This window comes from Oenanthe melanoleuca, chromosome 2 (genome assembly GCF_029582105.1).
Source record: "Oenanthe melanoleuca isolate GR-GAL-2019-014 chromosome 2, OMel1.0, whole genome shotgun sequence".
NCBI classification, from domain to species: domain Eukaryota; kingdom Metazoa; phylum Chordata; class Aves; order Passeriformes; family Muscicapidae; genus Oenanthe; species Oenanthe melanoleuca.
The window spans coordinates 107,192,894-107,213,930 of record NC_079335.1 but is presented as its reverse complement, the minus strand read 5'-3'; the positions used below and the strand labels follow the sequence as shown (position 1 = coordinate 107,213,930).

Here is a 21,037-nt window from a genome sequence, read left to right as displayed (position 1 = left end):
ACCTGTGAGGTCTGAAATACTGGCTCATACACAAATACTATTACCGATTCCCAGCTTCTGACAGCAAATCCACTGCTCAGACTGTGCCAAACCAAACCACCTGATGATTCTGGGTCCATCAGGGCTGGCTTTGCAGTGACCAAAGCTCAGATGACATAATTTTCTCCTCCTTACAGCTGTGAACACTATTATCCCACCATGCACTAGCAACGCCCATGAAAGTCAAGCCTGTGCCACATGGTAGCTATGTTTTAGCCCCTCAGATTCACAACCAAGTTGATTTTGCTCACAGAGAAAAGACACCATCAGTCATCAGAGTTTGGTAAGATCTTTAATGGGAAGCTCATGGTGTAATGACACTGCTGGATTTGACACCTTGGTGGTGGACGAGGAAGGAGGATCAGAAGGCAGCCAGTGCTCCACTGAAGGCTTACACCTTTGAAAGTGCTGACCAAAAGGGCAACTTCTTTTGCTGACTCCTTTCACAGCTTTATAGTCCCAAAGACAGAGAGGTCTTTCAGCCACAAAAATAGTGGAAACCACACCAAAGACAGACTTGGCATGGTGTGGCACAACACAATTTCTGCTTGATGTGTTGAGGGCTGACTAGTCCCTGCAGTAGTAAAGGAAAGCTTGACAAAAGAATTGCATTGACTAAAATCCAGAGCTGACATTTGTACCACCACCACCCCTGAAGATGAAAGCTTCCCTTACATGCAGTAAAGGAAGATCTTTGCACAGATCTTTGCCTACATGAACAACAGCATGTTGGTACAGAAAGGGAATTTCAAAGTTCAATGTATTTTACATGAAAGCAGTAAGCTTCATTATAGTCAGCAGCAACTAGTTCAAAGAAGTTTGGAGTTTTTTTCTTGTAGGTAAATGAAGGCCCTTTTTGTTAATCTGCATTTTTTTTTTTTTTTTACATCCAAGCTTGTACTGACAGTGCAATGCTATGCAGATCTGTATAAATAGGGGTTTGCAATAATTCAGATGTGCCTTTAGAGACATTCTTAAAAAAAAATCAGCAATGAGAAAAAAGTCAAACACAGACCATGTAAAAGACAATTTGGCTCACTGAACAAGTACATGTGTTTAAGTGAAGAGGTGTCCTCTGCTCACCTGCCACAGACATCAGACACCAACAGTGCAACTAAGTCTCAGAAGTCCAATAAAAACCCAAAGTTACAAGGTCTGCCCTCTAAGGACCAAATTGAAGGACTCTTTAAATATCTGCATTGGAAGTGATGTCCCCTGAGCCTTCAGATCCGCGGTTAGCCTGCAAGGACGACCTCAAGTCCAGCCTGTTACAGGGTCTAGGAGCTGCTGCCCTGAGTCACTCCTGCCTGGCTCTCACACAAAGCTTTCCCAGCAGCAGCTGTCTGCAGAGACAGGCTGCTGGGGAGGAGGGGAGGTCCTGCCAAAATTAAACACATAAAACAAAGCATTTGCCTCTGCTCAGCAATTTACAAAAAGGGGCATCTAGCTAATGCCCCTGAAGGGATCTTTCCCAATTTCCCATGTCCTCTGGCCCGACCTAAAACAGCCAGCACTGAGAAAGAGACTGCCCAGTGACCAAGGCAACCAGACAAGTCTCATTTTCTGGATGCCCAACCTGGAGAGCTTCAATGGGTTATGATTTTCAGAGAGTAGATTATCTGGCTAGACATAACTGCCTGTGAAAAGATACTGGGTTTGACACGTAAATTGACTGCTGTCTTCTGCACAGCCCCTGTCTGGCATGGACCACTCACAGTCCTCAAAGGATAACAATTTTCCCGTGCTACCTCATCCCCCTGTACAGAAAGGACAGTGTGACTCACACTGTGCTGAACTGCAGCTCCACTGATGCACCTGGCTGTAAGCTGTGGGAGGTAAGAGGTATTTCTCTCCTCCTTCCTATGCTTCCCCTCTTCTAGGAGTGAGAACTTCTGAGAAGAACAGAATGGTAAGGACAGACAGGAGGGAAGTATGGACACAGAGAAGGGATGCAACCCCGCCTCCTAACACTGCTAAAGCTAACACTGAGTAAAACAGCCATAGACATCAGCCCTGGATCCCAGACAAAGATCAGGAAAGATGCTGAAAGAGGCTGGGAATATGTCCTGAATGGCAACTTTCCAAAACAATGTCGACAGTATTATTGCAATCATTTTTACTGTCACAGTCTCATGTCCTACCTTGCAGAGGGGTGAAGGACAGGGACCTACTCAGCAATGCTGCAGCAGAAACTCCTCCCTGATTCCCACAGCCACCATCTCACACAGCACACCTGTGGGACACAGTCAGCTGACATGCATGCCACTGATGCAGGAAAACTAACTACGGCTATTCCCAGAAAAAAGCAGCACTCTTATAAGCATGAGACTTGCAAAGGCACAGCGCTATGCAATGAGGAGAAACTGCCTGGAAAAGAGCTGGGAGCAGGGCAGCAGGTGGAGCTGAGGTCTGGTAAGGGCTCAGGTCATCGTGCTCAGGGGTGAGCTATTCCCACCATTTCTGCAAGGTAACAGTTGGACAATTTTTTCCCTCATGAGCAAGTCCTTTTAAAAGATGTTACTATGCACCTAAAAAAGGAGCTTCCTGCACCCTGACTGCTGCTCCTACCAACTAACACAATATTATAATGCTGGAGGTGAGGAATAGGCTTTTCAGTTTGCCTTCTCTATCCCTTCCTCCCTCAACCATCTTAACACATTAATCAGGCAGGACACAAACAGGAAAACACAACTGAGCTCAAGGCCTCAGTAGTGTCCAGAGGAGCTTTTTTACAAACTGCATAGGTTCAATATGCAGACACTTGGCAAGGTGGCTTTGGCTGTCTCAGAAATCTCAGCATCTCCCTCTCTGAAGGGACATTGCTCACTCTTGCCCCTGCACTCGTCACAGTTCTGAAATCTGCTTTTCCATCTGGCATCCCATGTATTTCTCATTGCCCAAGCAGCACTCTGCTGACTGTATTTGTGCAACTCATATTCAGAAGCACCAGCTCTGCAAGAGGTTCTGTTCTGCTGTATTTATATTTAGTTAGAGCATGAAATGCCTATGAGAAAGGCCAAGGGAAAAAGGAGAGCCTTTCATTACTGGTTTGATCTGAGAATAGGCAATGACAATGCCTATCCCTGTTCACCCACAGACCTAAAGCACTATATACACTGCTGGACAAATAATACCAACAGTCCCTTTTACAAAAGGCTTAAGGTGGGACTTTCAAAGGAGTCATCCTGCTCCTGCTAAATCTTCCAGAGGCCTGCATGCATAACTGGAGGCTTGCCCTGAATTCTCAGAGACTGAGACCCACCTAAAGCTCAGGGCAAGGCAATGGCAGAGCTACAAACCCACATCTCACTAAGTTTGCAAGCACTGATGCACGTGTTGGCAAATATTGTGTCTCAGTCTGGCAGTCTAGTCACTGGGTCATGCTACCCATGATTAATTATTGAATGGTGGCTAACTGCAATATGTGGGAGGAGGAAGGGAAAAATAAAATACAAATTAAATACAAAAACATTTTGTAGTACAACCAAACCAGTTACACACCTCTTGCATCATTTGGCAAGTATGGAAAAGTAACACAGTAATACAGAAATGTATTTGGTCAAAGTAAGGAATCAATACTTTTTGATAAAATACATTCTATATTAATGCTCATTCACATTTATTACATGTAAATTAAATTTTTGATGTATAAAATTCCAGTTTATTCTCAGTGCTGCCTGGTCATGCTTCAGTTCAGCCACAGGGCTCAACACATTCAGCTCCTAGCAAAGTGGGAGGAAATGAGAGCGCTCAGATTTCTGCAGGACCAAGCCTCACATATCCCCTGGTCCTGCAGGTCCTGAACAAAATCTCACTGGCTTCAGTGGGAGTTTTCCAGTGGAGAGCACTGCAGAAGGGCTGGATGTCCAGCACTTGCAGTCTGTGTGGAAGTCACTCAAATGGTACAGGACATTCCAAAGAAAAAGTGAGTTAGTGAATACAGAAAATAATAATATATCTACATAATTTACAGCGTTGTTTGCTTGCAACTCTATTAATGCTCAACCGCTCATTAACAATTCAATCAATACACAGGGAAAGGCAGCAGAGTGCAATACACATTACAACCTCCTGCATGCAATTACAAGCACGAGATCTTAGTTTTTCCTCATTTCATTAATTCCTGCCTATCCCACTGCCACCAGCACCCAGTTCCCACTGAGCCTTGTGGAATTAATCCCTCACAGCATTTAGGCCAGTCCAAACCTCTGCACAGGTCCCTGACACTGTGCAAAGTGCTTTTAGCAGCCGGTCCTTAGCTACTACCCACGCCCACCCTGCAGCCTCCCCTCTGCTGTGCCAGCACTGTCTGTGCAGCCACACGCTGAGCAGATGGTGGGACCAATCCAGCTGGAAGCCTGCCTGTCAGTAAAAGGCAGAGGGCTGTGTCCCAGTCAGGCCGGGCTCACAGCACCAGGCAGGTGTGCATGGGGTGCCTGCACCTGCACACTGGCTCCAGCCACCTGCCCCTCAAACAAATGGGTGCAAGTGCCCAGCAAACCTGAACAGCAGGACTTTGCCTGCAGCTTGCACTACTGTAAATTATTTGCTTGCATTACACTACAGCAGAGGAAAGTCATCCCCATAAGATCTACTTCTGTGAGCCACAACCCAAGTGTTGGATGCTATGAAGAGAGAGGCTCTTCCAAAGGAAGGCTCTATTTAAGGTTATAACATCTGTCCTAGCTGGAGAGGAAAGAAAAATTTAGGGGCTTAAAGCAGGGATGGAAACCACTGGTCTTAGACTTTATTTCAGTAAGCAAAATGCCTATTGCTTCTGTACAGTGTTATACAGTGAACTGCCACAGTTCTCACGTCACTAGTCCATAGAAAAGGTGCTGCAACTACCATGTCTATGCCAGCATGCTGAAAGAATGTACAAAGTTGCATTAAGCTCTGTTTTTCTTCCACTTTTTTTTTTTTTTTTTTTTTTTTAAACAACATTCTTAAACTCTGACTTCAACAGTGTTGCAGACACATCTGTGTAGACTCAGGTAACACACATCGTCCCAGTTATGGAAGATCTTTGCCTCTGATGGAAAAAATCAAGTGCATCTCTCAAACCACCATCATAAATGTAAACCATCAAGAAAACTTGCTCTCTTCAGTAACCCTGGAAAAAAGTCTTTAAAAAATCCATTGAAAAGGAGACATCATTAACAACAGGGATTTCAAACAATGAGTACAATGAGTAGTTTATAGGAATTGTCCAAGCATTCTCTTTGCTCACTCTTTGTTTTTATAAAGCTAATTTTGTATAAAAGGGCTTTTGAAGCATGTGACCTTTGTTTTACAATTTTTAAAAAATTGGAAAAAAAGGAGTGAATTTAGAAACATCTTTCTTGATTGTGGAAAACAGCTGTATTACAACAGAATTACCTTTGCTTCTTATATTTTCAGTACAAAAGACAAGTAAATAAAGAGACCCTGCATTTTCACAGTCTGACACTCATCCAAGTTACTTAGAACTACATAAAACCAGTAATAAATACGAGGAGTTGTCTTCTCCTTCATACTAAAACCCTCACCAAAACCCTTGGGGAGCAAGTCCCCTGGTAAGTAAAACCCCACTAGATTTCATATCAGCCGAAGCAGTATTTCAGCTTCCCTCCAATAAGGTGTAAATGCCCAGACTAGCTCAAAGGCCCAGAAGAGGTCCAGCATAATTTTAAGAGCCAGGTGCTGGTTGATACCCTTATGGCTTCAGTGTTAGTTGCATTCAAGCTGCACTCAGGGAAGATCCTGGAAACTACAGGTCTGTCAGTCTCATTTCAGTGCCCAGTGAAAACTGGAAATATTGGAAAATATTATTCTGGAAGGTATATAAAAACACCTAGAGTACAGTGCAGTCACTGGTCGCAGCCAGCATGGCTTCTTGAAGGGAAAGTCCTGCTTGTCAAACCTGACTTCCTTTTATGACAAGGTAATCCACCTAGCTGATCAAGGGAAGCAAGCTGATGTAATGTATTTGGAGTTCAGTAAAGCTTTTGATACTGTATCAAAAGTATCCTTCTGACCAAAATGTCCAGGACACAGCTGGATAAACATGTCATAGGATGGGTGAGCAACTGGTTCACAAGCTGGGCACAAAGGGTTACAGTGAATGGGGTGACATCAGACTGGCGATCTGTCATCAGTGGGGCTCCATAGGGCTCCACCCTCGGCCCTGTGCTCTTCAACATCTCATGAACAATCAGGACACAGGACTAGAAGGAATACTAAGTTTGCTGACTACACTAAATTGGGAGGAGCTGTCAACTCTTTTGAGGGCAGAGAGGCCCTGCAGAGAGATGTCAACAAATGAGAGAGATGGGCAATCGCCAACTATATGAAGTTTAACAGGGGCAAGTGCTGGATTCTGCACCTGGGACAGGGCAACCCTGATTGTGTGTAAAGACCAGGGAATGAGAGGCTGGAGAGCAGCACTGTGGAAAGGGACCTGGGAGCTGTGGGGTATGGCAAGCTGAATGTGAGTCAGCAGTGCCCTGGCAGCCAGGAGGGCCAACCCTGTCCTGGGGGGCATCAGGGACAGCATCACCAGCTGGGCAAGGGAGGGGATTGTCCTGCTCTGCTCTGCACTGGGGCGGCCTCACCTTGAGTACTGGGGGCAGTTTTGGGAGCCACAATGTAAAGAAGATATTTAACTATTAGGGAGTGTCCAGAGGAGGGCAACAATGATGGTGAAGGGTCTGAAAGGGAAGCCTGGTGAGGAGTGGTTGAGGTCACTTCATTTGTTCAGCCTGGAGGAGACTGAGGGGAGACCTCATTGTGGTCTTTAGCATCCTCAGGAGGGGAAAAGGAGGGACAGGTACAGATCTCTTCACTCTCATGACCAGTGACAGGACCTGAGGGAATGGCCTGAAGCTGAGTCAGGGGAGGTTTAGGTTGGATATCAGAAAAAGATTCCTCACCCAGAGGGTGGTTGGGCACTGGAACAGGCTCCCAAGGGAAGCAGTCACAGCACAAACCTGACAGAGTTCAAGAAGTATTTGGACTCAATGCTCTCAGGCACATGGTGTGACTCTTAGGGTGTCCTGCACAGGGCCAGGAGTTGGACTCGAGGATCCTGATGGGTCTCTTCCAACTCAGCATATTCTACAATTTCATGATTCTAATGCATAATGCCACAAAGTCTGAGTAATAATTTGACAGTGTGCCAAAACCAGCAAAGCTTAAAGTTAGCTGTCATGCAGAAGTGGGACAGGCAACGGATATTTTTTACTTGATTTGTAAGAAAGCAGCACTTGCCTTTGGATCACATGGTGTTGGAACACCAGGGCTGGTTTATAATGTGTGCTCCTGGTGCCTGTTACTCCCAGTTATTAATTCAGCACTTGGAAACTCAGGAGTCAGTGAAATGACATCACCCCGGATTTCCTACTCCCCATTATTTTTGTTAAGCCTTCATATGCATTTCTGCAGCACCAACCACTGCTAAACTACTGTTTTTCAGAAGTCTGCCCACATTTGGTACTTTGTCAAAAACCTATAGCTGTTGAACTAAAAAGAAAAGCACAGGTGGTGTTTGCTCTCTGTGCTGGTTTCCTTGGAAAGGTCAGGGTGAGGACTCGGCACTCTCCCCACACGCCTCCTACATTCTCAGTACTCTACATTCATGTCAGCAAACACTACTCCTGAACACAAATCGAAGAGACAAGTCAGCGACAAAACTACTTCTAGACTGATAACGGCAGAATGCTACCAAGACAACTCCATAGAAAACCCACTGAAGCAGGAGCAAAATTCAGGTCGCTTCTTAGCAAAGCTCATCACGGATTATTATTATTATTTTGTTTTTTTTAAACCATTTTTTGTAAAACTTTTATCTTGGCAGCCAGACATCCCCTTGTGATGTGCTAATTCAAACAGGCTAATGTGGCACCACCTGACCCCACCTGGTACCATAGGCTTCCAAATTTTTTTATAGCTTCTCAGAAAATCACTGCTGACTGACACCCATCTGTTGGTGATCGGCTTCTGGTTCCTCTTCTTCCACATCTGCGTTATATTCTTCAAATGCATCATCATCAACATCTGGAAGCCCAAGTAACTACAAAGAAGAGAAAATACTGTGTAACAGTGAATTACCCACTCATGCAGCTTTGCTGCAAATCTTCACACAAATCCTACATGCACTTCTTAAAAACCTCAAACCCTGGAATAACTGCATAATAATCTTGGCTCTCTTTCTCTCCCTCCTGGGATAAAGAAGGATTTGAAAATGCATCCTCACACCAAATTAAGCACTCAGAGACCGGAAGATAAATAAAACCAAAACAAAGCACTTGCAAAAAGCTTCACATTCTTCTCTGAGATCACATTATGAATTGTTGAGTGTTTAAGACTTGGCAGTGGTTTAACTTCTGAAAGAACCATGATAATACTGTAGCAGTAGTTGTTGGTTTAAGTTTGTTTTTTGTCAGCCCTATAAAAGACAAAGAAGAAAACATCCTCATGAAGGACTGGCTATTGTTGAGCAGGCAAGGAGTCCCTAAAAACCTAAAGAACCTGCTATGTCAAATGCTTCTCTTGAACCCTTTGCTCCATCACAAGAGGCAAAGTCTTGCATACTGTGTGCAGCCCTTGCAGTAAGAATTACTATGTATTCCACCAAAATACTGTCCCTTTAAACTTCTGCAAATTAGATTTGGGCTTGCAAGGAACTGCCAGCCCATCTTCCTTGGACAACGTTTGGATGCCTCCACCTGATGGCTCTGACCACTCAACGTCACCACTACAGGAAAAGGAGCAAACAGCTACGTTTCAACTTCTCCCCTCTCCCCCAAAAGGCTGCCAAGCCAACAGTAGTCAGAAAGACAGATACACGAAATAACAGTCAAAATAATGCAACTGTTGTGGTAACCTTGTATTAGAATCCTACACTAACAGCTATTAATAGCCACAAAGCAAAATCATAGACCAGGCATTACTGAGAATACCACGTATTTAGCTTGCCAGGGCTGGAAGAGCAGCACAGATGCATGAAACACCCTCTTTGGAGAGTGATGCAGCTGTTAGCTCTTGAAAGAGGCAAAGCCCAGAAAATTTGTGAGAAGGGTGACAGTCTTTAGGTGAGAGTATGGAAATGAGAAGGCTGCAACAAGGCAGATTTACAGGGACCTAAACTAATTCAGTCTATCATTGACATTAAAAATTATTCAGTGGACATGAATACAAGGCATAGAATAGTTTCTGGGTGCAATGAAGCATGTATTCCTCACTGTCACAACAAGAAAATCAGATTTTTAGTTACAGAGTTTCTTCAGCAGAGAAATGGAAGAAGAATTTGCTGACTAAATCCCCTCATTCGCATTTTAAAAATACTTACTTATGGCGAGACCCTAAATGGAAAACGTTCTTGTTTTCTGAGCAGAACAAAGTAATTGTTCCTATGCATACATATTTTTCAAATCAAATGCTTAACTGAATATGAACTGCTCAGTTCATTTTCAGGATGCGGGGGTTTTATTTCATGGTGAAGCTAAAATTAAAATACTCAGTCTTCAAAAGGTAAATTCAAGGACTCTTTCTAGACTTTCTTATACACCAGTATTATTTTTGCTAAACTAATCTGGTATATTCAAATTAAATATGAGTGTTGTACTCCTATTTGTGTCAAGTGGCAGAAAGAGTTTTGACTCTGTATTTTTGACGTTGTATTTTTTTTTTCCCACCTCTGGTCATAATTCCTCTTTGATTTGCAAGGAAATGAGTCACAGGAATCTTCATTTTATGGGATACTGTACTGCAAAAAAGCACGGAAAACACAACACGCACCACAAGAACTCCAAAGACATACAAAATCCCAAAGGAGGGGGAGCACATCCTGCTTTTCACACATTCCCTCTCTCTTCGCCATCAGGAAATCCAGCTCCTCTTTCCCTGCAGCAGCATAAATCTGAGGCAGCAGTGTAAATCAGAGTAATGCTATAGAGGAAGGGATGGGATGGGATGGGATGGGATGGGATGGGATGGGATGGGATGGGATGGGATGGGATGGGATGGGATGGGATGGGATGGGATGGGATGGGATGGGATGGGATGGGATGGGATGGGATGGGATGGGATGGGATGGGATGGGATGGGATGGGATGGGATGGGATGGGATGGGATGGGATGGGATGGGATGGGATGGGATGGGGTGGGATGGGAGGCTCCTCCAAGGGAGATGCAGTTTTATTCTCTTGCAGACACTTTATGACCCCAAGGCACCAAGGACCCTGACCATGCTCGTCTTGCTTTTAGGCGTCACATCTTGCTGCTTCCCACAGGATTATGGTGGTCCCTCACTGCTGTTAACCCCTTACTGTTCTCTGGACTGCAGTGACAGATCAGTCCACACCTTCAACACAAGGAGGGAGGATCAGGGTCCAAAGGGCAGGGAGCTCTACAAACATTGGGACAAAACAGAAGGAGGGTGTACAAAACATAAGGACAAAGTAAGATGATGAAGATGGCCTAGGCTGATCCTAGATTGACTCCCACCTTGACTTCTTTCCCACAGACTAGTTTCTGCTTCTAGTCCATAGCTGCTTCATATATTAAAGTATCAGTTATGCAGCAGACTTTAAAGGACTTCACTGGAGAGGAAAAAGGAGAAAAGGCATAAACCAGAAAACTGTTGTAGAGAGAGCCGATCCATCAGCAGAAAAGCCAAGGGGAACAAAACTGCCAGGCAGGGATTCACGGTTAGGAGGAGGTCAGGGGCATGGTGAGGAGGGAAGGAGGGAGGATAACAACCAGCAGCATTGCCTGAACTATAGCTATTTATTCCTGCTGGCCAAAGTACCCATCTGGAGGTAAAGGAGAGGTTACTGGGACATGTATGAATACAGTTCTTATGGAATAAATGGCTTTTACACTGCAGACTCCCCACTTCAGATGTAGGCTTTCCAGGCTGAAGATGTGCAAGAAACCTGGAATTTGCTGCTGAAATTGTATGACTCATGCCTTGGTTTCCTGCAAACTTTGCCAGTTGGTGTGATGTTCCTCAGGCATTTATTTTGTCTTTCTTGACCCTTTCAAAGTGCCCTGATATCACAAATAACCTTGCAGTTACTAACTCATGGAAGCAGAGTGACACCTCCTACTACTTTAGTCTCCTACTAAAAGCTAGCACACAAGCACACTGAAAAATAAACCAAGTACAAGACCAAGCTTCAGCAGTCCATGTGATGCTATACTAGAGATAACACATTTCTGTTGAATCCCTGTAGGAAGGACTATGACTCCAGGCAGATGTGCTTAAAAGCACCAGCATGGGCTCCTAGTACCAGAGAGACACCTAGCACCTCTAACACCAGAGAGACCAAGGTACAGGAGGAGATGGGATGCTCTGAGGCAAATAACAGTATTTGTTCTCAGTGCTATTGGTTGATATCGTATCTTCATGGTGTCTGGCACTTCTGGATGCTCCCTGAAGAAGTGGATAATAAGGCAAATTAAAAAGTTTTGTGTGGAAACTGACTCAGGAAGGCAGTAATGGGTAGAGACAACCACCTTCAGTAAAGAAACACCTTGACCTTGTCTACAGCAGGACTTAGAGGTGTGATTTAGCTGTTGCAGGCAAACCAGCATTTTTAAAAGCCCCATCTAATTAAATATCTTGCTTGGCACAGTGTTTAGGCCCATAAAACATAAGGGAGAGAAGCCTGAGAAAAGTGAGGAACAGCAAGCAGACCTAGACCACCTTCACGGCCTTCTGTGCCCAGGGAAGACTGGTGAGCAGAGGGAATTCTCTGTCTCTCACTGAGAGGGATGCCAACTGCTGGGCATTCATGTTCTCATTGTCTCCAAAACACAGGGCCCAGCAACATGAGAAGCCAGCCCCTTCCCACTCCACAGCCTCAGGGCAAGCTCATGGAGACATGGCTGGGCAGTTATCATGAATGTGCAGAGCATGGCTGAGCTGAATTACTGGAGAAAGTTGTTTCTGGAGCCCTCAGTTATGGGAAGCCAGATGCTCATGCTGTGCACAAGGGCATGGAAAGCTGCAGATGCACTGCCACTGTTTTCTTCTAAGTATTTCCCTTCAAAGGACCCCAACAAGGAATTTCAGAACTGTCTAAAATCATGGATGTCTACTGCGAATACCAAAATGGAGAAGACTTTCAGAAGGTGCTTAGCAAGCATCTGCTAAAAACCTGGTCCCCAGTGTCCCAGACTGAGAGCCAGGGCCACCAGAAACTTCAGAAAAGCCCAGTCTGTCCCTCAGTTGCAGTTTTTCCTAAACTGCCATTTTTCAAGCTGGAGTTTGCCAGACTGGTCTCTGTCAGCTGATTTGCTGGGATAGAGAGAAATGCTCTGCAAATGCACTGTTGCCTTGAAGCTGACAGCAGAGTGGTCTCATCAGTAAAACGGGTCCAGCAGAGAAAGGACAGGAGACAGTATGAAGTGATGACAAGGAAATAATTTTCCAATACTGAAGAAAAGTCATTTTGTTCTGGCAAAGGCCTGAGGGTGTAAAATAACTGTTTCCATACAACTATTGTAACACCATTCAATTTTTAAAGTATTTTCTCCCATGTATGTTCTATTTTTAATGATTACTATGAGGAAAAAGTATCAATACATTCCTTAATTAGACTTGTCTACACACAGCCATACCTCAAATGATAAACCCAGTTTTGTTATGCTGATGGAGATCTCTGAGGTCTCTGGCAACTGAGGACACCATTTTTGAGCAAACAAAAGCAAAATTAAATTCAACAGCTAGGAAGCAAAACTAGAAAAATGCAGATTGTAAACAAAAGAGTTATTCATAGCACCGTAACTAGCCATGAGAAGAAAAAGTGCCCAACAGTGTTGTATCCTTTAAGTCACCTGAAGACTACATCAAGAATGGGTCTCTTCAGAAAAGACACATTCTACTTCAACCTCAATTTATATGTTGGCTGTGGGAATCATGAGGTGAAATGTGATGCATTAATTAAGGGCTCAGGCTACATGAGCATAATGTTTCCCCTTGCTTTGAACCTTTTCATTCTGAAGAGTAGCTCAAGTTGGTTTGAAGGAAGTCAATTTTTCAGTATCTTAAGTTATACTGGAATAAATGTGGCTTAAATGAAGTAAGCAATCTGCACCAATTTAATTAAGTCTTTTTGAAGTCCTCTTTAGTTAAACCAGTGGAAGTTTCTCATCAAAGGCACAGCCTCCCTGAGTAGAAGACAGCCATGAAGATCCTAGAGCCCAATATTGTTCTGGGAAGCATACTTCTATTTTTTGCATGTTTTCACAATTTCAAACAGCTGTAGTGACAGATCAGATTTCCAGTCCTTTCTAAGAAAAGTGTGCATCTGTTCTATTTATTTCTAGCCTCTCAAAGGATTCTTTAAAATTATGCTCTTTTATGTCGACCAGCTGTGGTGATCTGTGCAAGGGTGTAACACAGGGAGGGCCAGTGTTTGCATATCAGTGCTCCAGGCCCTCCCTTTCACACTAAATGCTTGGGATACATTTCCAGTCTTCTCAACTAGTCAGCCAGAAAAAGACAGGAAGGAAAAGGTCTACATTTTCAGTTGAGCGTAAAAACGTCCATGGGTGAACTTTCTCATGGACATCACGGGAGAATGGCTCTGGCTACAAACCTTCACCCTGCTTTGCACCAAGCCCTTAGCCAGCCCAGACATTCAAAACGAGAGGCTATGTTCAAAAGGGAGCATTTGGCAAAAAAGAAGGGCAATGGCCAGCCTAAGATACCTCACCCTGATGAAATCTTGACTTTGGCACAAATCTTAGTGTTAAACAAGGACGGAGAAAGCTGAGTAGCAGCAAAACAAAAAAATACAGGCCCCCTCCCCACAAAACCCAGCTTCTCTTCAACTTCTCAAGCAGTGACCAAACCAGTGTTTGCAAATATCAAGTGACAACCATCCTAACAGGAAAATCTGTATCATTTGGGGGAAAAAGATCCTCAGCCATAAAATAAACCATCCTGAGGAGAGATCGTACTTGCAGTTTCCCATAGGTTTACTTTTGCTGTTCATATCATTGCAAAACCCCCAATTCCAGAGCCAGGAAACAACTCTGCCACAAAGTCCCACAGCGCTGTCTCATATCCCGTTCCTCAGAGTCAGCGCTGCATCAGCAGGATGCGAGTCCCTGCCCTCTGCCACTGGCTGACACACCAGTTGGCCTCCCACTCTGCATGGGAATCTCATCCTTTCAAACAGAGAGATAAATAGAAATAAAAAGGCAACTGACTTCCAGGAAACAATTTCCAATTCCCGATGGTAGCTTACATGCTAACGCTCCTGTACTCAGGCAGCTAACTGGAGATGTAAATCTCTGGAGAACAAAAAACAACTTGCTCTATTCAGCGCTGTCCTAGTAGAAGTCACAGGTAACTGTCAATGTTTAGAAGGAAAAGAAAACTACTTACAGGTCTGAAGGATTTGAAGACTTTTTCCAATATTTCATGGAGCGTCTTTTTCCCACATGAGGAGATGTAGTCCTGTGCGAGCTGCAGAAAAGGTAAGCAGTCCTCACTTTCGCTCCACACATGCTGAAAGCCAACAGCAACACAAGAAAGGAAAGGCATTAACAGGAATTCACACCAACCTTTCCATGTGATTTTATAAGGTGACATGTTGTAAACATCTGCCAAAGTACACCGAGCCTCCTGCAGTTCAGACCCGCCCTGGGGACAGGCATTGCAGGCTCTTTCACGAGCCATGTTTCTGAGGAGGAACCTGGATTTTATTAACATGATGCACTGGAAAACATGGAAATCAACCCAGAAGTGGATGTGCCTCATGGTTGCGCCAGCCATGAAGTGTACACCCATTTGGTGCATACACATTTTACCTATGATGGTGCTTTTGTTTGACATCAGCCCTGCTCAGACCTGGAAGTCATACTGGGTTTTCTCTTTTTCTGCATCTGCTGCAGTGAAGCCCTCAGGAAGAGCTAAAGCATCTCCTTGTCTTCCTGGCATTACTGCAAATATGATGTGATCCTGGAGGTGGAACTTGATGCGTAATTCTCTCAACAATGCAGAAGAAAAGATGCAAAATCTGGCTGCAGGCTAAGCACAGAGCCAAGGAGAGACATTTGGGCACTCACAGCATTGTGACACTTCGAGCTTCCCACCCTGCAATGAGATTTACTCCTCCTGGAACCCAATCTTCTCTTCCCAGGCAGGTACATTTAAACCCATTTGAGATCCTCCTGTCTCACTCCTGCTCTGGAGATGCTGGCTCCTCAGCCTTACGCTGTGAAGCCTCTCTGAAAACTGATGTTTGTTCTGGTGCTAGGAGGTTGTCTGAGAGAGCTGGCAAGTGATGGAGGGAGCACCCAGGCAACGATGCTTCCTGTGCCCAAGGCATAAGCTAATGCATCATCTTAAAAACCTTCTGTTTGAAGACTTGGTGCATGGGACTCTTGGGCAGCCTGCCACACAGAGAAGTGCAATACTGCCAAATTGGTATGAAACTCTTGTACCTCTCATTTTGCACAGAAACTCTTTTCCCCAAAGTGCCTTTTTACTTGCTATAAACAGCAGGTTATGCTTAAACGAGGAAAGAGGAGGATCTCTCCAAAGCTTAACTAACATTCAGGGAAACACTCAAAACGACAGATGTTTCAATCCCTAGCATAAGGCTTGCATGTTGCCTTCCTCTTCAGTGGTGAGTACCTGCCAGGGATGCAGTTATGCACTTAACAAAAGAAAACAGTACTTAACATCACCTAAACTGCACCTTTAAGACAAAACCTGTAACTGCTTTGCTATAAACCTCACTTGACCTACATTTTCTTTGCTGCTTGTTGCACTTTACAAGCATAAACATAATGAAATGTCCTGTTATGAAAATATCCCTGCATTACTGAGTACGTTCTGCACTTTCCATATACCCAGAGTCATGTCTTAACCATTCTGGCAATAAAAAGAAGTTCTTTACAGTCTTGCCAACTCTCAAACACACATACCACGAGTCTCATGATACTTCATGCCATCTTAAGAGTCATGGGCCTTGTAATCCTATAAATATACAACTACATCTCAGCTTCTGTTTACAACCAAAAAAAAAGCAGAAAAAATATCTGCACTTTGTTATTTCTATGGCCTAAAAAGGCAGAACATACATGAAGTTAATGCAAATGAGCCCTCTTCAAAGTATCAAATGAACACTTCCAAATCACATCTTAAAAACAGCTTTTGGAGGTTTTGGAGGTCTGGTCTTCATACTTGAGGTTAGCAATAACAGTTTAGTTACTCTAAACTTCAGAGCTGAATGTTGCAGCTTGGCAATTCCTGGCTTGTGATAAACCTGTTGCAATTGTTTATATGTATAAAACAATTATGACTGCTGAGATCCTCATTCTTGTTTAAATTGTGGCTTCTTCTCACTACCAGAGCTATACACAGGAGCTTCCACGTAAATGAAAATCAGGCCCTGCCCTTTAATAAATCATAGCTGGCTCATTCCCCAGGGAAAGTTAACCCCATGTTATCCTATTGTGCTTTTACAATCTCTTTTCAAGCTGCACCGTATTTTACACACCAGTGTGAATACATCAGCAGTAGGCAGAATAAGATGACCCAGCATGAGGGAAAAAACTAAGAAAATAATCAGATCGCTGAGTTTTTGAGGAGATTTTTTTGCATAGCGTAAAAGGACAACTAGCAAGAAACAATTCCAAAAATCTCCCCATCTGCAGAGGATTTAAAATGTTGACTGTAGCAACAAACACACAAGTAAGTTTTATGTGCCATTAGTGCACACATCTCGTTTGAAAATGGGTTGATTTAATCTTTTCCCTCAAAAACCTCAACCATAATAAAGACCAGGGTTGTAATGCCTGTAGGTTCAGCTGCATCTACAGCTCTCTGTGGTGGCTCAGTGCTGCACCCAGGCAGCACAGGAACTGTCTCAGCACTGACTCACCCATCTCCAGAGGAACCTGCAATAGCAGTTTTGGTCTTGCAAAATAAAAACAAACATAATTTCAGGATTCAGCTCCTGCTTAGAAAGTTCAGTAAGGCTGCATACACGGAGATGCTTTTCCTGGAAAACCTGATGCCTGAGAATCTCTCTGCAGCAGGAGAAGGTGGCTGCTGGCAAACTGGTGTACCTCAGTGTTTGGCTGTGGCTGTGCAATTACAAAATACTAACCTCATCATCAGAGTGTGTGTTTTCCAAGCTTGCCCAGTTTTGCTCACAGTTGCTTTGTGTCACTACAAAAGCACACAGCCACTAATTTCCACCTCAGCCAACCTAAGATCATGGTTGAATTATTTAGTTCAGCACCTACACACAGCACATAGCTGAGGAAATCAATAGAGCTGCATCTGGTGTGGTTTGCTTTCCCTCACACCTTTAGATGACTCAGTATAGCTGGATGGCAGAATCACTTGCTGGCCCACCTTTTTCTAAACAGCCCACTTGTTGTGCATGACATTATGAATTTATGGGGATAATTTGACTTGCATAAAATATTCAGACCCACTGACTCTGTTCTGATATATTTTCAAGAACAAGAAAGCAAGCAAGATGGCATCATATTTTTATTTATTTTATCAGTTACTTTGAATACCAGTAATAACATGGTGACAAAACAAATGACAGACTGTAAGGAATAGCATCACAACCCTCACTCTCCTTGATTATGGCTACACAAGTCTAATTAATTTCTCAAGAACCTCAGGAGCATTGGGAGCTGAATTATACATGGTTCAGCTACCTAAAATGCTGATTCGGAGTTTCAGTGTCCAGGTGGTACTGAAAATGCCAATAAGCATCTACATGGAGCTCCTGCATCTCTAGCATGTTAAAAGCCTAGCCTAAAGATATCTTTTCAGGAAATGAAAGGTATCAGATGTTGTGATCTGGGATCTCTTATGTTAGACAAAATTCAGTGTTTTTCTCCCTCAGATTGCATCTTGGCAGCCTTTCCACGTTTTTCTCCTCTCCTCTTTCCTTTTAAGTTCATCATGCTCATCATCTCCTCCTAACAAGTGGGTTATCATGGAATTCTCTGGCACCTCCTACAGAGCTTTTTAAGTCACATCATTATGAAACAACGACGTAAAGAAAGAACAAGAATACCAGGAATCAGATGCTTTATAAGAGGCACAGGGTGCAAGAAAGCTGTGAAGTGTGTCACTGTGAATTCTGTTTATATTTACTCACTTTCACACTCCGCACTGTGTTAAAGAAGCCATGCAACAGAGTATAAAGTGCAAATGGTAATCAGTCCCTTGGCCTGTATTAAGTCTCCTTAAAATAAACTTTAGCCTGTAATTGCACATAAAAAGCGAAGTTATAATCTGGAACATTAGGAAAAAAAGGCAGAGTGACTGCAAAAAACCAAGATAATCAAGCTGGGAGCAGAAATTAAGTCTCACAGTGCACTAGGACAAGGAAACAGGATGCTGGAGAATCTAATCATCAGTGGGTCTTAATCACATTAAAGAAACACAATCTCTTTAAAGAAAAAGAATTAAGAATGACACCTATATGCCTCTCTTTAAAGTATCATCATTACAAAAATTGCCTCAACTAACAGGGCTAGAAAAGACAGAAGAAAACATCACTTCTAGTTTTCCACTGCTTATGTTCCAGATTTGACAGGAGTTGGCCCTTCATTCCATTTTACTAGTGGTGACTCTGGGCAGGGAGTTCTTCCCACACCAACACTGGAATGAAAATATTTTCAAAAAAAAAAAAGGGAAAATGTAAATGTGATTTCAAGAAAAAAAGATAAAAAAAAAAAAAAAAAAGGCCAGCATTGGAATAGGGTCTGAAGCTGCTTAAGATTTTTTTTGAAGTTGACTAGACTTCGTATGAAAGAATTCACTCAATTATTGAGCAGTGTATAAAGAAACAACAGATGTCTAAGAAAAATAAATGGACTTTCTTTGCAATTTCCAATATCATTGGTGTCCAACCACAGTTTTAGCCTAGTGCTGCACTGGATTCATACATATTCCTGCTCAGGAGCGCAGCAGGCAGGGCCCTTTCTGGGCACAGGCATACACAGGAGAGGAATGAGCACTGGGGTCTGGCAGCCTCAGAGGTGCTGGGAAGACAGATGTGCAGAGCTGCTCCCACAGAGGACTGAGAGAATCCTGAGATACCCCATTGCTACGTCTGAAAGTCTCACGAATCCCAGGACAGATGCATAACTAAACTCCAGATAACTTCTTTCATAATTCACCATCGCCACCTACTCGACTAAATAAATAAATAAATAAATGTCCTGCTCGCTGGGATCTGTGGTCCTGGAGAAGTCACTCCACAGCTCTTTGTTTCCATGGACCCATCTGTCAAATGGGCTCATTCTGCACTTACCTGTTGGAAAGGGAATTAGCGAACATTTGTCGAGCAAGTGGAGGGATGAAACTTGCTCCGTGAAAGGAAGAACCTACAACGTTTCTACAATGACAGTGCTAGGAGCTGTTTTATTAAAATAAGCAAACCAAAATCCTTTCATTGAAGTTAACTGGCACTCGGCAGCTTACAAGCCCCGTGGCGAGGTGCCGCTTTTCCGTGACTCTTCCTGCACTTCTGCTCACCACCGGGAGGGTCTGGCCGAGGGGAAAAGCTCCCCCGACCCTTCCCAAAGACAGGGGTTGCGGTGCTGGAGCCTTTTCCGCACAAACTCGGCGCTGAACTCCGGAGGGGCGGCGGGGCGGGGATGCCCGGCCGGCACCTGCACTGACCCCGCGGCGGACCCGGGGGAGCGGCGGGGGGGGCGCGGCCCTCCTGTCATCCTGACTCCATTTTATTCCTGCCCGTTCTCCATTTGCCGTGACAGCCCTGCCAGTCCGCCCGTCCCCGCGCCGTGCCCCAGCCCCGGCACCCCGGCAGGATGGAGGGGCCGGGGGGAGCGGCAGCTGCAGCCCCCGGGGGCGCGGGGCAGGCGGGGGGCCCGCCCCGCTCCTCGCCGCCCGCCCGGAGCCCGCAGCCGCCCCGGGCCGGACGATGGGGAAAGGGGGGGTGGGGTGTCCCTGCCCGCAGCCCTGCCCGCGGGGCCGCCCCCCACCGGCAGCCGACTCCATTTTGCAGACTGTGGGAGGATCCCCCCGGCCCCCGGCCCCGCCGCCCTCCATCACCGCATCCCTCGCTCCCTCCCCGGGCACGGCCCCGTCCTCCGCGCCCCCGGCGCTGCCCCTCGGGCGCTCCCCGCGGGCTCCGGGGATCCGCACGGACGGCGCGTCCCGGGGCGGCGCGAGGGCTCCCCGCGCGGGGGGCGCCCCGCACGCCCGTGACCCCCGGTCCCCTCACGGGGCACTCACGAAATTGTCGCCGCAGGCGGCCTCCGGGCACAGCACGTAGAAGGAGACGCCGGGCTCGGCGTAGAAGTCCATGCGCCGCTCCGTCTCCTCGGCGGCGATGAGCTGGAAGGGCGTGCGGGCGCACCACCGCTCCGCCGCCTCCGCCAGCGCCTCGAAAGCCATCGCCGACCCCGCCGCCGCCGCCGCCGCCGCCGCCTCCCGCCCGCGCCCCCCGCGCCTCGCGCCGCCCCGCGCCCGCCCCGCGCGCCGCCCCTCCCGCCCCCCGCGCCGCGCCTCGCGCCCCGCGCGCCGCTCCGGCTCCGGCCCCGCTGGAATTCGCGCAGACAATTGACTCGACGCCTCCTGGCAACTTGGGGGAGACGAGGGGGGGAAAAAAAGGAAAGCCCCACGCATGAAGGCGCTGCCGGCGCGGCCGTGCCTCGCCTCGCCTCGCCGCTTCCCATCCCGCTTCCCGGGACTGGGCCGGAATCTCGGCAGCACCCACTGCGCTGAGCACACGGATACCCTGCACTGGGTTCCGTGGGAGCCACCCACGTGCGGCTGTCCAAGTACACACAGAATCACCCCGTGACGGTGGAAAGCTTTGCGGAGGTTCCTCCTGGCCCGCTGTCCTGTGGAACTGTGGGTTTGCAATGAGGTTCACATTACTCTTCCAAGCTTATCCCAAGGAATTATCTATCTATATGTCCAGCCAAGGCATGGGAGATACGTGAGCTGGTCTGCATTAATAAAGGGCATTGACGTGCACTGTGCTGCAAA

At 45.7% G+C, this 21,037-nt stretch overlaps 1 protein-coding gene across 1 annotated transcript; it reads right to left on the bottom strand.

Moving 5' to 3' along the window:
- Positions 1-312: 312 nt before the first annotated feature.
- MTURN (maturin, neural progenitor differentiation regulator homolog) lies at positions 313-20,483 on the bottom strand. The gene is made up of 3 exons (XM_056485385.1): positions 20,279-20,483; positions 14,420-14,542; positions 313-8,089 (listed from the first exon to the last, which is right to left on the bottom strand). The coding sequence occupies exons 1-3, from the start codon at positions 20,438-20,440 to the stop codon at positions 7,979-7,981; spliced, it is 396 nt and encodes a 131-aa protein (XP_056341360.1). The 5' UTR covers positions 20,441-20,483; the 3' UTR covers positions 313-7,978.
- Positions 20,484-21,037: the final 554 nt, after the last annotated feature.

Coding starts and splice junctions, on each gene's coding strand:
- MTURN (XM_056485385.1), bottom strand. CDS start 20,440: ATGGCTTTCGAGGCGCTGGCGGAGGCGGCGGAGCGGTGGTGCGCCCGC. Junction 14,543..20,278: donor CCGCCTGCGGCGACAATTTC/GTGAGTGCCCCG, acceptor GTTGGCTTTCAG/CATGTGTGGAGCGAAAGTGA. Junction 8,090..14,419: donor TCTTCAAATCCTTCAGACCT/GTAAGTAGTTTT, acceptor TCTTCTTTGTAG/TTACTTGGGCTTCCAGATGT.